The 13,700-nt window shown below is 41.1% G+C and overlaps 1 protein-coding gene across 6 annotated transcripts in view; it reads left to right on the forward strand.

The window, feature by feature from the left end:
• LOC126354294 (ribonuclease 3) overlaps positions 1–13,700 on the forward strand; it is a 244,217-nt gene that overhangs the window by 50,649 nt on the left and 179,868 nt on the right. For all 6 annotated transcript variants that reach the window (XM_050003841.1, XM_050003843.1, XM_050003842.1 and 3 more), the window contains exon 9: positions 10,562–10,712. In XM_050003841.1, coding sequence (XP_049859798.1) covers positions 10,562–10,712 — 151 coding nt within the window. The remainder of the gene's footprint in view (positions 1–10,561; positions 10,713–13,700) is intronic.

Genomic DNA, 13,700 nt, shown 5'->3' on the forward strand with positions numbered 1-13,700 from the left:
ATAAAGTAATTGTTGTTGTTGTTGTTGTTGTTGTTGTTGTGGTGGTGGTGGTGGTGGAGGTGGTGGTGGTGGTCTTCGGTCCAGAGACTGGTTTGATGCAGCTCTCCATGCTACTCTATCCTGTGCAAGCCTCTTCATCTCCGAATAACTACTGCAACCTACATCCTTCTGAATCAGCTTAGTGTTTTCATCTCTTGGTCCCCCTCTACAATTTTTACCCTCCACACTTCCCTCCAGTACTAAACTGGTGATCCCTTGATGCCTCAGAACATTTCATACCAAATGATCCCTTCTTCTAGTTAAGTTGTGCCACAAGTTACTCTTTTCCCCAATTCTATTTAGTGCCTCTGCATTAGTTATGTGATCTATGCATCTATTCTTGAGCATTCTTCTGTAGCACCACATTTCGAAAGCTTTTATTCTCTTCTTGCCTGAACTGTTTATTGTCCATGTTTCACTTCCATACATATCTATGCTCCATACAAATAATTTCAGAAAAGGCTTTCTAACACTTACCTACACTCGATGTAAACAAATTTATCTCCTTCAGAAGGGTTTCCTTGCCATAGCCTGTCTACATTTTATATCCTCTCTACTTCAGCCATCATCAGTTATTTTGCTCCTCAAACAGCGAAACTCATTTACTACTTCAAGTGTCTCATTTTCCTAATATAACACTCTCAGCATCCCCTGATTTAATTCAAATACATTCCATTATCCTTGTTTTCCTTTTGTCTATGTTCACGTTACATTCTCCTTTCAAGACACTGTCCATTCCGTACATCTGCTCTTCCAGGTCCTATTCCGTCTGTTACAGAATTACAATGTCATCAGCAAACGCCAAATTTTTTATTTCTTCTTCATGGATTTTCATTTCTATTCCAAATTTTTCTTTTGTTTCCTTTACTGCTTGCTCAAGATCATATTGAATAACATTGGGGATGGGCTACAACCCTGTCTCACTCCCTTCTCAATCACTGCTTCCCTATCATGCCCTTCAACTCTTATAACTTTCTATACAAATTGTAAGTAACCTTTTGCTCCGTATATTTTACCCCTGCCACCTTCAGAATTTGAAAGAGAGTATTCCGGTCAACATTGTCAAAACCTTTGTCCAAGTCCACAAATGCTGTAAATGCAGATTTGCCTTTCCTTAACCTGTCTTCTAAGATAAGTCGTTGGGTCAGTATTGCATCGCATGTTCCAACATTTCTAAGGAATCCAAACTGATCTTCCCTGAGGGCTCTTGAAGTCTGAGGGCATTTTGCCTGTCTCATACATCTTGCTCACCATATGGAAGAATTTTGTCAGGACTGGCTCCCCTGAGGTATCAGTGGTTCTAACGGAGTGTTATCTACTCCAGGGCCTTGTTTCGATTTAAGTTTTTCTGTGCTCTGTCAAATTCTTCATGCAGTGTCATCTCTTGCATTTCATCTTCATCTATGTCCTCTTCCATTTCCATAATATTGTCCTCAAGTACATCGCCCATGTATAGACCCTGTATATACTTCTTCCACCTTTTTGCTTTCCCTTCTTTGCTTATAACTGCGTTTCCATCTGAGCTCTTGATATTTATGCAGGTGGTTCTCTTTTCTCCAAAGGTCTCTTTAATTTTCCTGTAGGCAGTATCTATCTTACGCCTCATGAGATAAGCCTCTACATCCTTACATTTGTCCTCTAGCCATCCCTGCTTAGCCATTTTGCACTTCCTGTCGATCTCATTTTTGAGACGTTTGTATTCCTTTTTGCCTGCTTCACTTACTGCATTTTTGTATTTTCTCCATTCATCAATTAAATTCAATATTTCTTCTGTTACCCAAGGATTTCTACTAGCCCTCGTCTTTTTACCTACTTGATCCTCTGCTACCTTCATTATTTCATTCCTCATAGCTACCCATTCTTCTTCTACTGTATTTCTTTCCCCCATTCCTGTCAATTGTTCCCTTATGCTCTCCCTGAAACTCTGTACAACCTCTGGTTCTTTCAGTTTATCCAGGTCCCATCTCCTTAAATTCCCACCTTTTTGCAGTTTCTTCAGTTTTAATCTACAGTTCATAACCAATAGATTGTGGTCAGAGTCCACATCTGCCCCTGAAAATGTCTTACAATGTAAAACCTGGTTCCTAAATCTTTGTCTTACCATTATATAATCTATCTGAAACCTTACAGGTCTCCAGGCCTCTTCCACATAGACAACCTTCTTTCATGATTCTTAAACTAAGTGTTAGCTGTGATAAAGTTATGTTCTGTGCAAAATTCTACTAGGCGACTTCCCTTTTCATTCCTTACCCCCAGCCCTTATTCACCTACTACTTTTCCTTCTCTTCCTTTTCCTACAGTTGTATTCCAGTCCCCCACGACTACTAAATTTCCGTCTCTCTTAACTATCTGAATAATTTCTTTTATTGCTTTGTACATTTCTTCAATCTCTTCATCATCTGTGGAGGTAGTTGGCATATAAACTTGTACTACTGTGGTAGACTTGGGTTTTGTGTGTCTTGGCTACAATAATGCATTCACTATGCTGTTCATAGTAGCTTATCCATGTTCCTATTTTTTATTCATTATTAAACCCACTCCTATTTGATTTCGTATTTATAACCTTTTATTCGCCTGGCCAAAAGTCTTATTCCTTCTGCCACTGAATTTCACTGTTGTTGTTGTGGTCCTCAGTCCTGAGACTGGTTTGATGCAGCTCTCCATGCTACTCTATCCTGTGCAAGCCTCATCATCTCCCAGTACCCACTGCAACCTACATACTTCTGAATCTGCGTAGTATAGTCATCTCTTGGTCTCCCTCTACGATTTTTACCCTCCACGCTGCCCTCCAATACTAAATTGGTGATACCTTGATGCCTCAGAACATGTCCTACCAACCGATCCCTTCTTCTCGTCAAGTTGTGCCACAAACTTCTCTTCACCCCAATCCTATTCAGTACTTCCTCATTACTTATGTGATCTACCCATCTTATCTTCAGCATTCTTCTGTAGCACCACATTTCGAAAGATTCTATTCTCTTCTTGTTCAAACTATTTGTCGTCCATGTTTCACTTCCATACATGGCTACACTCCATATAAATACTTTCAGAAATGACTTCCTGATACATAAATCTATATTCGATGTTAACGAATTTCTCTTCTTCAGAAACGCTTTCCTTGCCATTGCCAGTCTACATTTTATATCCTCTCTACTTCGACCATCATCAGTTACTTTGCTCCCCAAATAGCAAAACTCCTTTACTACTTTAAGTATCTCATTTCCTAATCTAATTCCCTCAGAATCACCCGACTTAATTCAACTACATTCCATTATCCTCGTTTTGCTTTTGTTGATGTTCATCTTATATGCTCCTTTCAAGACACTGTCCGTTCCATTCAACTGCTCTTCCAAGTCCTTTGCTGTCTCTGACAGTATTACAATGTCATCGGCGAACCTCAAAGTTTTTATTTCTTCTCCATGGATTTTAATACCTACTCTGAATTTTTCTTTTGTTTTCTTTACTGCTTGCTCAATATACAGATTGAATAACATCGGGGAGAGGCCACAACCTTGTCTTACTCCCTTCCCGACCACTGCTTCCCTTTCATGTCCCTCGACTCTTATAACTGCCATCTGGTTTCTGTGCAAATTGTAAATAGCCTTTCGCTCCCTGTATTTTACCCCTGCCACTTTCAGAATTTGAAAGAGAGTATTCCAGTCAACATTGTCAAAAGCTTTATCTAAGTCTACAAATGCTAGAAACGTAGTTTGCCTTTCCTTAATCTTTCTTCTAAGGTAAGTCGTAGGGTGAGTATTCCCTCACGTGTTCCATTGTTTCTACAGAATCCAAACTGATCTTCTCCGAGGTCGGCTTCTACTAGTTTTTCCATTCGTCTGTAAAGAATTCATGTTAGTATTTTGCAGCTGTGGCTTATTAAACTGATTGTTCGGTAATTTTCACATCTGTCAACACCTGCTTTTTTTGGGATTGGAATTATTATATTCTTCTTGAAGTCTGAGGGTATTTCGCCTGTTTCAAACATCTTGCTCACCAGATGATAGAGTTTTGACAGGACTGGCTCTCCCAAGGCCGTCAGTAGTTCCAATGGAATGTTGTCTACTCCGGGGGCCTTGTTTCGACTCAGGTCTTTCAGTGCTGTGTCAGACTCCTCACGCAGTATCGTATCCCCCATTTCATCTTCATCTACATCCTCTTCCATTTCCATAATATTGTCCTCAAGTACATCGCCCTTGTCTAGACCCTCTATATACTCCTTCCACCTTTCTGCTTACCCTTCTTTGCTTAGAACTGGGTTTCCATCTGAGCTCTTGATGTTCGTACAAGTGGTTCACTTATCTTCAAAGGTCTCTTTAATTTTCCTGTAGGCAGTATCTATCTTACCTCTAGTGAGATAAGCCTCTACATCCTTACATTTGTCCTCTAGCCATCCCTGCTTAGCCATTTTGCACTTCCTGTCGATCTCATTTTTGAGACGTCTGTATTCCGTTTTGCCTGCTTCATTTACTGTATTTTTATATTTTCTCCTTTCATCAATTAAATTCAATATTTCTTCTGTTACCCAAGGATTTCTATTAGCCCTCGTCTTTTTACCTACTTGATCCTCTGCTGCCTTCACTACTTCGTCCCTCAAAGCTACCCATTCTTCTTCTACTGTATTTCTTTCCCCAATTCCTGTCAATTGCTCCCTTATGCTCTCCCTGAAACTCTGTACAACCTCTGGTTCTTTCAGTTTATCCAGTTCCCATCTCCTTAAATCTCCACCTTTTTGCAGTTTCTTCAGTTTTAATCTACAGGTCATAACCAATAGATTGCGGTCAGAGTCCACATCTGCCCCTGGAAATGTCTTACAATTTAAAACCTGGTTCCTAAATCTCTGTCTTACCATTATATAATCTATCTGAAACCTGTCAGTATCTCCAGGCTTCTTCCATGTATACAGCCTTCTTTTATGATTCTTGAACCAAGTGTTACCTATGATTAAGTTGAGCTCTGTGCAAAATTCTACCAGGCGTCTTCCTCTTTCATTTCTTTGCCCCAGTCCATATTCACCTACTACGTTTCCTTCTCTCCCTTTTCCTACTACCGAATTCCAGTCACCCATGACTATTAAATTTTCATTTCCCTTCACTATCTGAATAATTTCTTTTATTTGATCATACATTTCTTCAATTTCTTCGTCATCTGCAGAGCTAGTTGGCATATAAACTTGTACTACTGTAATAGGTGTGGGCTTCGTATCTATCTTGGCCACAATAATGCGTTCACTATGTTGTTTGTAGTAGCTTACCCACATTCTTATTTTCCTATTCATTATTAAACCTACTCCTGCATTACCCCTATTTGATTTTGTGTTTATAACCCTGTAGTCACCTGACCAGAAGTCTTGTTCCTCCTGCCACCGAACATCACTAATTCCCACTATATCTAACTTTAACCTATCCATTTCTGTTTTTAAATTTTCTAACCTACCTGCCTGATTAAGGGATCTGACATTCCACGCTTCGACCCGTAGAACGCCAGTTTTCTTTCTCCTGATAACGACATCCTCTTGAGTAGTCCCTGCCCGGAGTTCCGAATGGGGGACTATTTTACCTCTGGAATATTATACCCAAGAGGACGCCATCATCATTTAATCATACAGTACAGCTGCATGCTCTCGGGAAAAATTACGGCCGTAGTTTCCCCTTGCTTTTGGCCGTTCGCAGTACCAGCACAGCAAGGCCGTTTTGGTTATTGTTACAAGGCCAGATCAGTCAATCATCCAGACTGTTGCCCCTGCAACTACTGAAAAGGCTGCTGCTCCTCTTCAGGAATCACACGTTTGTCTGGCCTCTCAACAGATACCCCTCCGTTGTGGTTGAACCTACGGCACGGCTATCTGTATCACGGTGGCACGCAAGCATCCCCACCAACGGCAAGGTCCATGGTTCATGGGGGGGGGGGGGGGGGGGGGGGGAGGGGGAACTTCACTAATTCCCACTATATCTAACTTAAACCAATCCATTTTCCTAATCAGATTTTCTAACTTATGTGCCCAATTAAGGTATGATGCTGACCCTCTTTAGGAACCACATGTGTCTGGACTCTCAACAGATACTCCTCCGTTGCGGTTACACCTATGGTACGGCTATCTGTATCACTGAGGCACACAAGCCTCCCTTCCACCAGCAAGGTCCTTGGTTCATTGGGGGGAAGTTGGGTGGGGGTGGGGGGGGGGAAGTAATTCATTTACTTCATTAAATGTGGTACTGTTTATGCATTACACTGTAAGGTACAAACAGCAGCAGGGCCCCAATGAAGCAAATTTTTTTCTTCTTCCACACACAAGCAAATATTGGTTCAGAACATACACACAAACATAGACATAATCCAGGTATTGATACAAGCAGTTGCTGATAATAAGTATGAACACAATGTGAAAGCAATTGCCTCCTCCCCTGCGCTCATGAAGGGGAGGCCTCTGATAGACAGATGGGGGATACCGTGCTGTGTGCACAAGTTGTATGGCCCACTGCAGGCATCGTCTGGTGGCCGACCCACGCAGATGCTGTTGGCGGGATATTTGAAGTGTAGCATGCCAATGGCCTGGGGCCATGGCACATATCCAGGTATTACATACAGGATTATAACACATCTCCCACTTTGAGGAAAGGGCACTCTGCCTATGTGGATATTGGGGTGACCGAGCCAATGATGGGACAGTGAAGCATTGCAAGAAGGCCTGACAGCAGGGTGTGGACACCAGAGGAGAGGCATGAGCTGACAATGTCAACAAGGAGGGCGGGTCCGGCCCTGCAGGAGCGTGCTGACAACCTGGAGCATCTTGGTCAGTCTCCGATTCCCCACCAGAATAAACCTATAAGAACTCAAGAAGCACGTCAAGGCATTGTCCGTCGATGAGACAGTGATTTACTTCTTCATTTGAAACTTGAACATATGGATGTTACATTCTGCTCACTGTTAGACTGGGTGATGAAAAGGAGGAGCAATGAAGTGGCAAATGCTGTGACAGGCACAGAAATTGTGGAAAGTCTGAGAGGTCTAGACTGTTATACACCACAAGTGTATAAGACAGTCCTTCAGTGGAAAAATTTTTGAAAAGAGCCTGAATCATAGCTACAGATGACATCATAGGACAGCAGGTAATGTATGGAAACTTAAAGAAAGCAACAACAACCAACAGTCAACAAGAATTTAGGTAAGGCACCGCGAAATCAACATGTCTGCTTTCCCATGGATGCTGCAGTGTGGGCCACAGAGGAAGCATTGCCCGCAACGCTGCCTGTTGGGTAACATGCTGAGAGCAGGCCACAAAAAGGTGCATAATGCCACCATTGATGCCGAACTAAAACATGTGCCAATGGTACGTAACTTGGTACATGTGATCCCTGATGTAGGAATTGGAGCACATCCTACCATAGGGCCGTCAGGATCACAAGCCTGGGCAACAACATTCCATCTGTAGCTAAGAGAACAACACTGTCAAACACCATAAGGCTGTGGTGGAGGGCAAAATAGTTACGCAGTGGATCAAAAGCCCTGTCCAGATGCCTGATTAGCCAACCATGCTGAATGAGGTGAACAGCTTGACGGAAAATCAGATCAGCAATGACAACAGTTGCAATCTGGGAGCTCATAATAGGAAACCCATCCACCATAAATTGTGCCTTAACATGTAAGTGAAAGCAAAGAAGTTTATCCAGATCAAAAGTAGGATCTGGCTCCATTGGAAGCTGGGACAGCTCATTGGCATAGGCATGTTGCATGATAGGCTGAAAATGTATTTTATAGTTTCAGGTAGGCAGAAACAACCTTAATGCTGGAAGCAATGATGCTTTGTTGGCTAACAAGGAGAAGGATTAAACAACAAGACCAGTGGCTTGTGCTCTGTAATAAGGTGTAACTTAGACCCATACATGAACACATGAAACCAATTGAGGGCATAGATGACAGCAAGCACTTCCTTTTCAACTTGGGAGTTGCACTACTAAGTGTAGTAGAGCATTTTTGATCCATGAACTAATGGATGTTTGGAACCATCTTCCTATCAGTATGCAAGAATGGCCCTGACTCCATACTGAGAGGTGTCTGTACCCAACACGAAGTGGTGGCCAGGATGTAAAGTAGCCAAACAAGGAGCATAATGTCACTTCAATTTCAAAAGCGTGAATTACCACTTGGAGGCCAGTGTCCACTGCAAATGAATATTCCAAAGGAGCAACTCACTGAGGGGTTGGGCCAACATAGCCCCACCCATATGAATTTATGACAGTAAGCAGTTTTACATAAAAATTCTTGGGGAGTTCTTTGATATTTATAAGGCAAGGCAGAGCTGTGACTGTGGTGACATGGTGACAACAAGGCTTATCACCATCACAAAAAACTTCAAACCCCAAATACACAATGAATGGCTGAAAAGCGTGTGATGTTGCCAAGTTGCATTTCAGACTTGCAGTATGTAACACTTTGAACAAGGTGTATAAGTTATGAAAATGCTCTTCCATAACTGGACCCATCATGACAGTTTTATCAAGATAGTTGAAACCTCAAGAACAGACATTGTCGTTCGTTGGAAAAAAATGAAAAAATAAATAAATAAATAAAATAAAATAAAAGGAGAAGGGGGGGGGGGGACACTAGCCACACCAACAATGAGGTGCTTATATTGGCACAACCCGAAAGTCATGTTAAACACAAGAAGCCATTCATAATCTTCATCCAATGAAATATGTAAATAGGCTTCAGATAAATTAATTTAGGAGAAAAACTGGCCCCCAGCAAGTTTAGCGGGCAGGGTAAAGAGCACATGCCAATGATAGATTGATCATTAACTGAAACTATGTAAAGTCACTACAGAGGCAAAGATGACCGAACTGTTTCTTAACAGTCACGAGTGAGTTACAGCATTCACTTTATGTAATAGGCGGTATGAACCCCAGTGACATCAGCCTGTCCAATTGTGATTTTACTTGCTCACACAAAACCACTGGATTACAGTGTGCACAGAGAAAGCACAGCTGTGCCATATGTTTCACGGTAATTTGTGCCGCAAAATTAGTGGCACAGCCTAACCCATCCAAGGAAAGAGATGAGACCTCAGAACACTAATAATCTAACTGTTGGTAAGGGACTGGTTGGAAACAAGGTGTGCTGTATCCAGAATGGAAAAACCCCCCTTTGAAAACATCCAGATTGTTCAAATTATCAGTGCCAGCAGTAGCCACTACCAAAAACGTCAAGTTACAAACCACAGATTTATACACAGTGGGAGCTGTAAATTGCCCCAAAATTGGAATATGCTGCTGAAGTAACTGAGGACAATGCCGAATAACCCAAATCCACCTAAGTTTGTGAATCCAATAAAGTCATGGCCGTATCTGTGTCCACTTGTTGTCAGAGCACTTCCCCCATTACTCGTTTTTCGATAAACTGTTTGTTATGATTCATAAGCACTAGAGACCCACAGTTAAATCTATGTTCATGTCCACAGGAGGGGGCTGGGAATGACATACAGATGTTAAATGTCCTTTTTTCCTATAGTTGTTTCAAGTCGCCCAGTACTTAGGGCACACATCCCTGTCATGTTGCACAAAGCAGTGTGGGCAAGGTGGGTGTATGGAAGTGCTGGGCACTGCCCAAGCCTGTTAGGACTGGTGGGGCTGCTCACAGAAACAATAGAACTCTACACACTTTGCAGTGACATGTGTGCATTTTTGGTGGTAATTACACAACAACTAACACATTTCATGAAATGAAAGTGATACAGGTTCCTGGAGTGGGACTGTCTCGCACAACAATTGGTAGAGCCAAGGAGTAATCCAAGCTATACTGTAGGACACAAACAACAACACGACCATGATGAACCAAAGACTATTCTTTCTCTACACATAAGCAGATAGCCATTGAGAACATGGATACAAACATGGAAGCAATAATCCATGTACTTATACATGCAGTTGCTGACAATAAGTACAAACACAAAATGAGGGCGAGTGCCTCTTGAACTGCACTTATAATGAGATGGCTCCGGTGGATAGCCTGGCGAATGCTGTGCAGGCAACCTTTGATGGCTGGCCCATGAAGAGGCCGTTGGTAGGCTATTTGAAGAATAGTGCAGCAGTGGCCTGGTGCCGCAGTTCGTATCCAAGTATTATGTACAGGTTTATAATAGAGTGTGTCCTTCTTTAACTGCAGGGTGCATTGCTTAAATCTGGAAAATGAAACTTTTTTTAAAGCAAAATTATTAAAATGTAAATGAAAATCCTTTTACATATAAGTAGATGTATTTTTCAAGAGTAACAGTACTCAATGTAACCCCCTTCGGTCGCACTGCCACACCTCCAGTCTTGTCCTGAAGTGATTTCACACATTCTTTAAAACCACGCTGTCCATAGTCGCAAATGCTGCTTTGATAGCAGTATGTAGAGATGCAACATTAGGGTGTCTTATCTTATTGGTAACTCTTTCAACTACCTTCCAAACACGGTAGTCGAGGGAGTTCAAATCCGGGCTATTCGGGTCCAGAAAGTAATAGTGCATGACTTTTGTTTGTTTGTAGGTATGGTTGTAACATATCCTGGTATGAAACCATGCTCTGTAAGAGTTGACCAACTAGACAGGGACCAGCACAAGAAAGCTACTCCATCTTACCCAGAGATAGTGCATTTTGGAATAAGACCTCCACAGCTCAGTTATGCAGGAAATCCTGAGTAAGTATGTATGCACGTGTAATTAATCTACACATAAGTCAAATAAAAGTGAGCCAAGCAGAGTTATTTATTATTTGTTTGCAGTATTTTTTTTCCTAATTTTGACTAGACGAATGCACACTGTTGTTAAAAATGATAGGAAAACACCAATGTAAATCATATGTTTCGCATGGTGTTTTAAAGTAATGGACAAATCTCTGAACTTTATGAAGTCCCAACCATACAACTTCATGAATTGAGTACCATTGTGGTTTTATGTCTTAGTCAGATCTGTTATTCGTTTCAAATGGAATCTTTGCTCCTCCATCAGCAGCTCTCCTTATTATTTTCCATAGCCTCCTTGAAGACTGAGATTCATTAATTTAAAGCATACACCTGAATTTGCATCTTTTGAAAAAAGTCGTGCAGTTATTCATAAGTCTGTGTTTGCCTGCTGGTGATTTTTCTCAGTTTCTATACTTGATATATCACCCACATTCAGTCCAAGTGTAGGAAAACGTTTGGGTAGACTGCCCCACATAGCTGCTAGGCCCAACAGATTCACACAAAGTATCATAAATGACTGGAATTCTTTAGACCGTGGCTATGTGTTTGTGTCCTCTTAATGATTCATCTATTTTACTACATATTGCTCCGCAGAACAGAAGAACTACTGTAAGCTGCTCTTGTTGTGTTGGTTGAGTGAATGTGCAGCCATGCTGTCTATATAGTGTTTAGAATATCAAAAAATTCAATAAAGATACAAGGAAATATGAGTTACAGGGAAGTACACACCACATTTTACTTCACTATGTGAACAATGATGCTACAGACATCTTCATCCTCCTAGCACCAATGTAATCACTAGTAAAAGCCAGCACCACTATGTCAGTTTCATCTTTAGATGTCAATCATCTCCCTGACAGTTAGTTGACTGTCTCTCTATGAAGAAATTTAACACTTGTATATATTTAGATGATAGATGTCTACAGACTCATTCACAGCACTGTTCCCATTACTTGTAGATGAAGTAAGCACATCCAAGGCTGTGTTCTATACATCATACACCTTGGAAAGGTAGTGTTCCAATATAGTGAGTGTTCTGGGAAGTAAACATTATGGAATCCTTGCGTTGATTCATGACTGTTATGTTGTCTGGATGATGTACAGCATACCACATGCAAAAGAAACATGACATACACTTTGTCAGTGATAGCACAAATCATCCTTGAATACACCATCCCAGGCACAGGATTTGGCTGGAAGGGTGGTGACACACTGTGGCTTTCCACCTTCTACTTATTGTAAGGAGTATCTGTGAAAGATATCAATAATATCACTGTTACAATCAGATCTAGCAATTGCACATGACAGCTAAATGTTTCATGGTGAGATCAACATTTTGATGCGTATACCTTGTTTCTGGAACAGCTTTATTGTCTAGTGACATGAGGCAGTCACAGAATGTAGTAAATAGGTTTTGAGGCTTCAATTTAAGAAAAACATGGGAGTGTGGCACTCTGTCTATTCAGAAATCATCAGAAAATATTTGTGTCTCAGTTTTTAAGAATTGATGGAAAGAATGTACATATTATCATTTTTCACTCTCTGTTCCAAGTATTGAGCAAAACACTGTTTATTATGTCAGTTTCTTATTGGAGTCTAGGCATTTAGCATTGTTTGAATGAAACCATAAATTGCAAAATGAAACTCGTAGACATTGTAAATAGCCCATTATTTTTACAGCATGCAGACTAGTGTTATTTTTAGGAATTCAGCAATGTAGTCAGTTAAATATGAAGCAAACAGTAGTTGATATCAGGTGTTCATTTTAACTGAGGAATCGGTAACCTTCCTCCCCCCACAGCCCCCTTTTTTAATTTGAAGTAGGAACTTCACTGCTAATTATATTAGCACAAATAGATTGTAGTATATTAATGTTAATAATTTTAAGCACATTTACAACATAAAATGTTAAACAATTTCAGTGCTAATTTAACTTACAAAAGATGCTCATTTCACAAAACCTTTTTTATTCTGTGACCAAAATTTCCTGAATGCTGTCACAACATCAGAAATTCTTGACATTTAACATTAGAACAGCATTCCCAGCACCATCTGAGGGAACTATCACAGCTGCTCCTGTTGTATGTCCGCATGGGATTACCTATAGCCAAGAAAGAAACTCTGGATAACATTGAACATGCTCTGAAAAGGCCTTCTAGAAAATAAGTTCGACATCTTTCTCAACAAATAGAAATTTCTTATGGCTGTGTTCAAATGGCTACAAGGTTACCAAAGTCACTCTGATCCAAGCCACCTGTCAAACCCTCATCTTCCACATCCCCAAAAACTTCCCCTACTCTCCATGAAATATATAACTTCCGAACACTCATTCTGTAACACTGTTGTCAACCTTTCAGCCAAAACTCTGATGCCTGCAGAAGTCTCAGTACTTTCTAAAGACCTCACCTTTAGCCCATAACATAAGTTCAACCATACTCAACTTGCAAAGGACCTTCTTTCCTTTATTTGTTCTGTACAGTGAAAAAATTTCTTCGACACACCCCCGTCTCACAACAGTCATCCAAAACCCCACATAGAACCTTGTTTAAAACAGTTCCAAACACATTGCAACCTAACACCTGAATCCATCTCCCTCCTCACACTAGCAACCCCAGGCACTCCCACCTTTGACCTACTGCTCAAATTCCACATTCTCCACAGGTCTCCCTGCTGGCCATACTATTGTGGCCAAGTACAATGCTCCCACAGAACAAACCTCTGCCTTTATTGACCAACACCTCCAAACTGTTGTCTGTAACCTCCATTGTATATTCAAGACACTACTCAGTTCCTTCACCACCTTTCCACACTTATTGTTTTGTTGCCATGTGACTCTTTGTGGGCCACTGTGGATGCAATGTCCTTATGCACCAACAACTCCTACGCCCATGGTGTTGCGGTATTTGAATGCTGCCTTTCCCAATGTCCTCCTGATACCAAATG

Source organism: Schistocerca gregaria, chromosome 3, assembly GCF_023897955.1.
Source record: "Schistocerca gregaria isolate iqSchGreg1 chromosome 3, iqSchGreg1.2, whole genome shotgun sequence".
Lineage (NCBI taxonomy): Eukaryota > Metazoa > Arthropoda > Insecta > Orthoptera > Acrididae > Schistocerca > Schistocerca gregaria.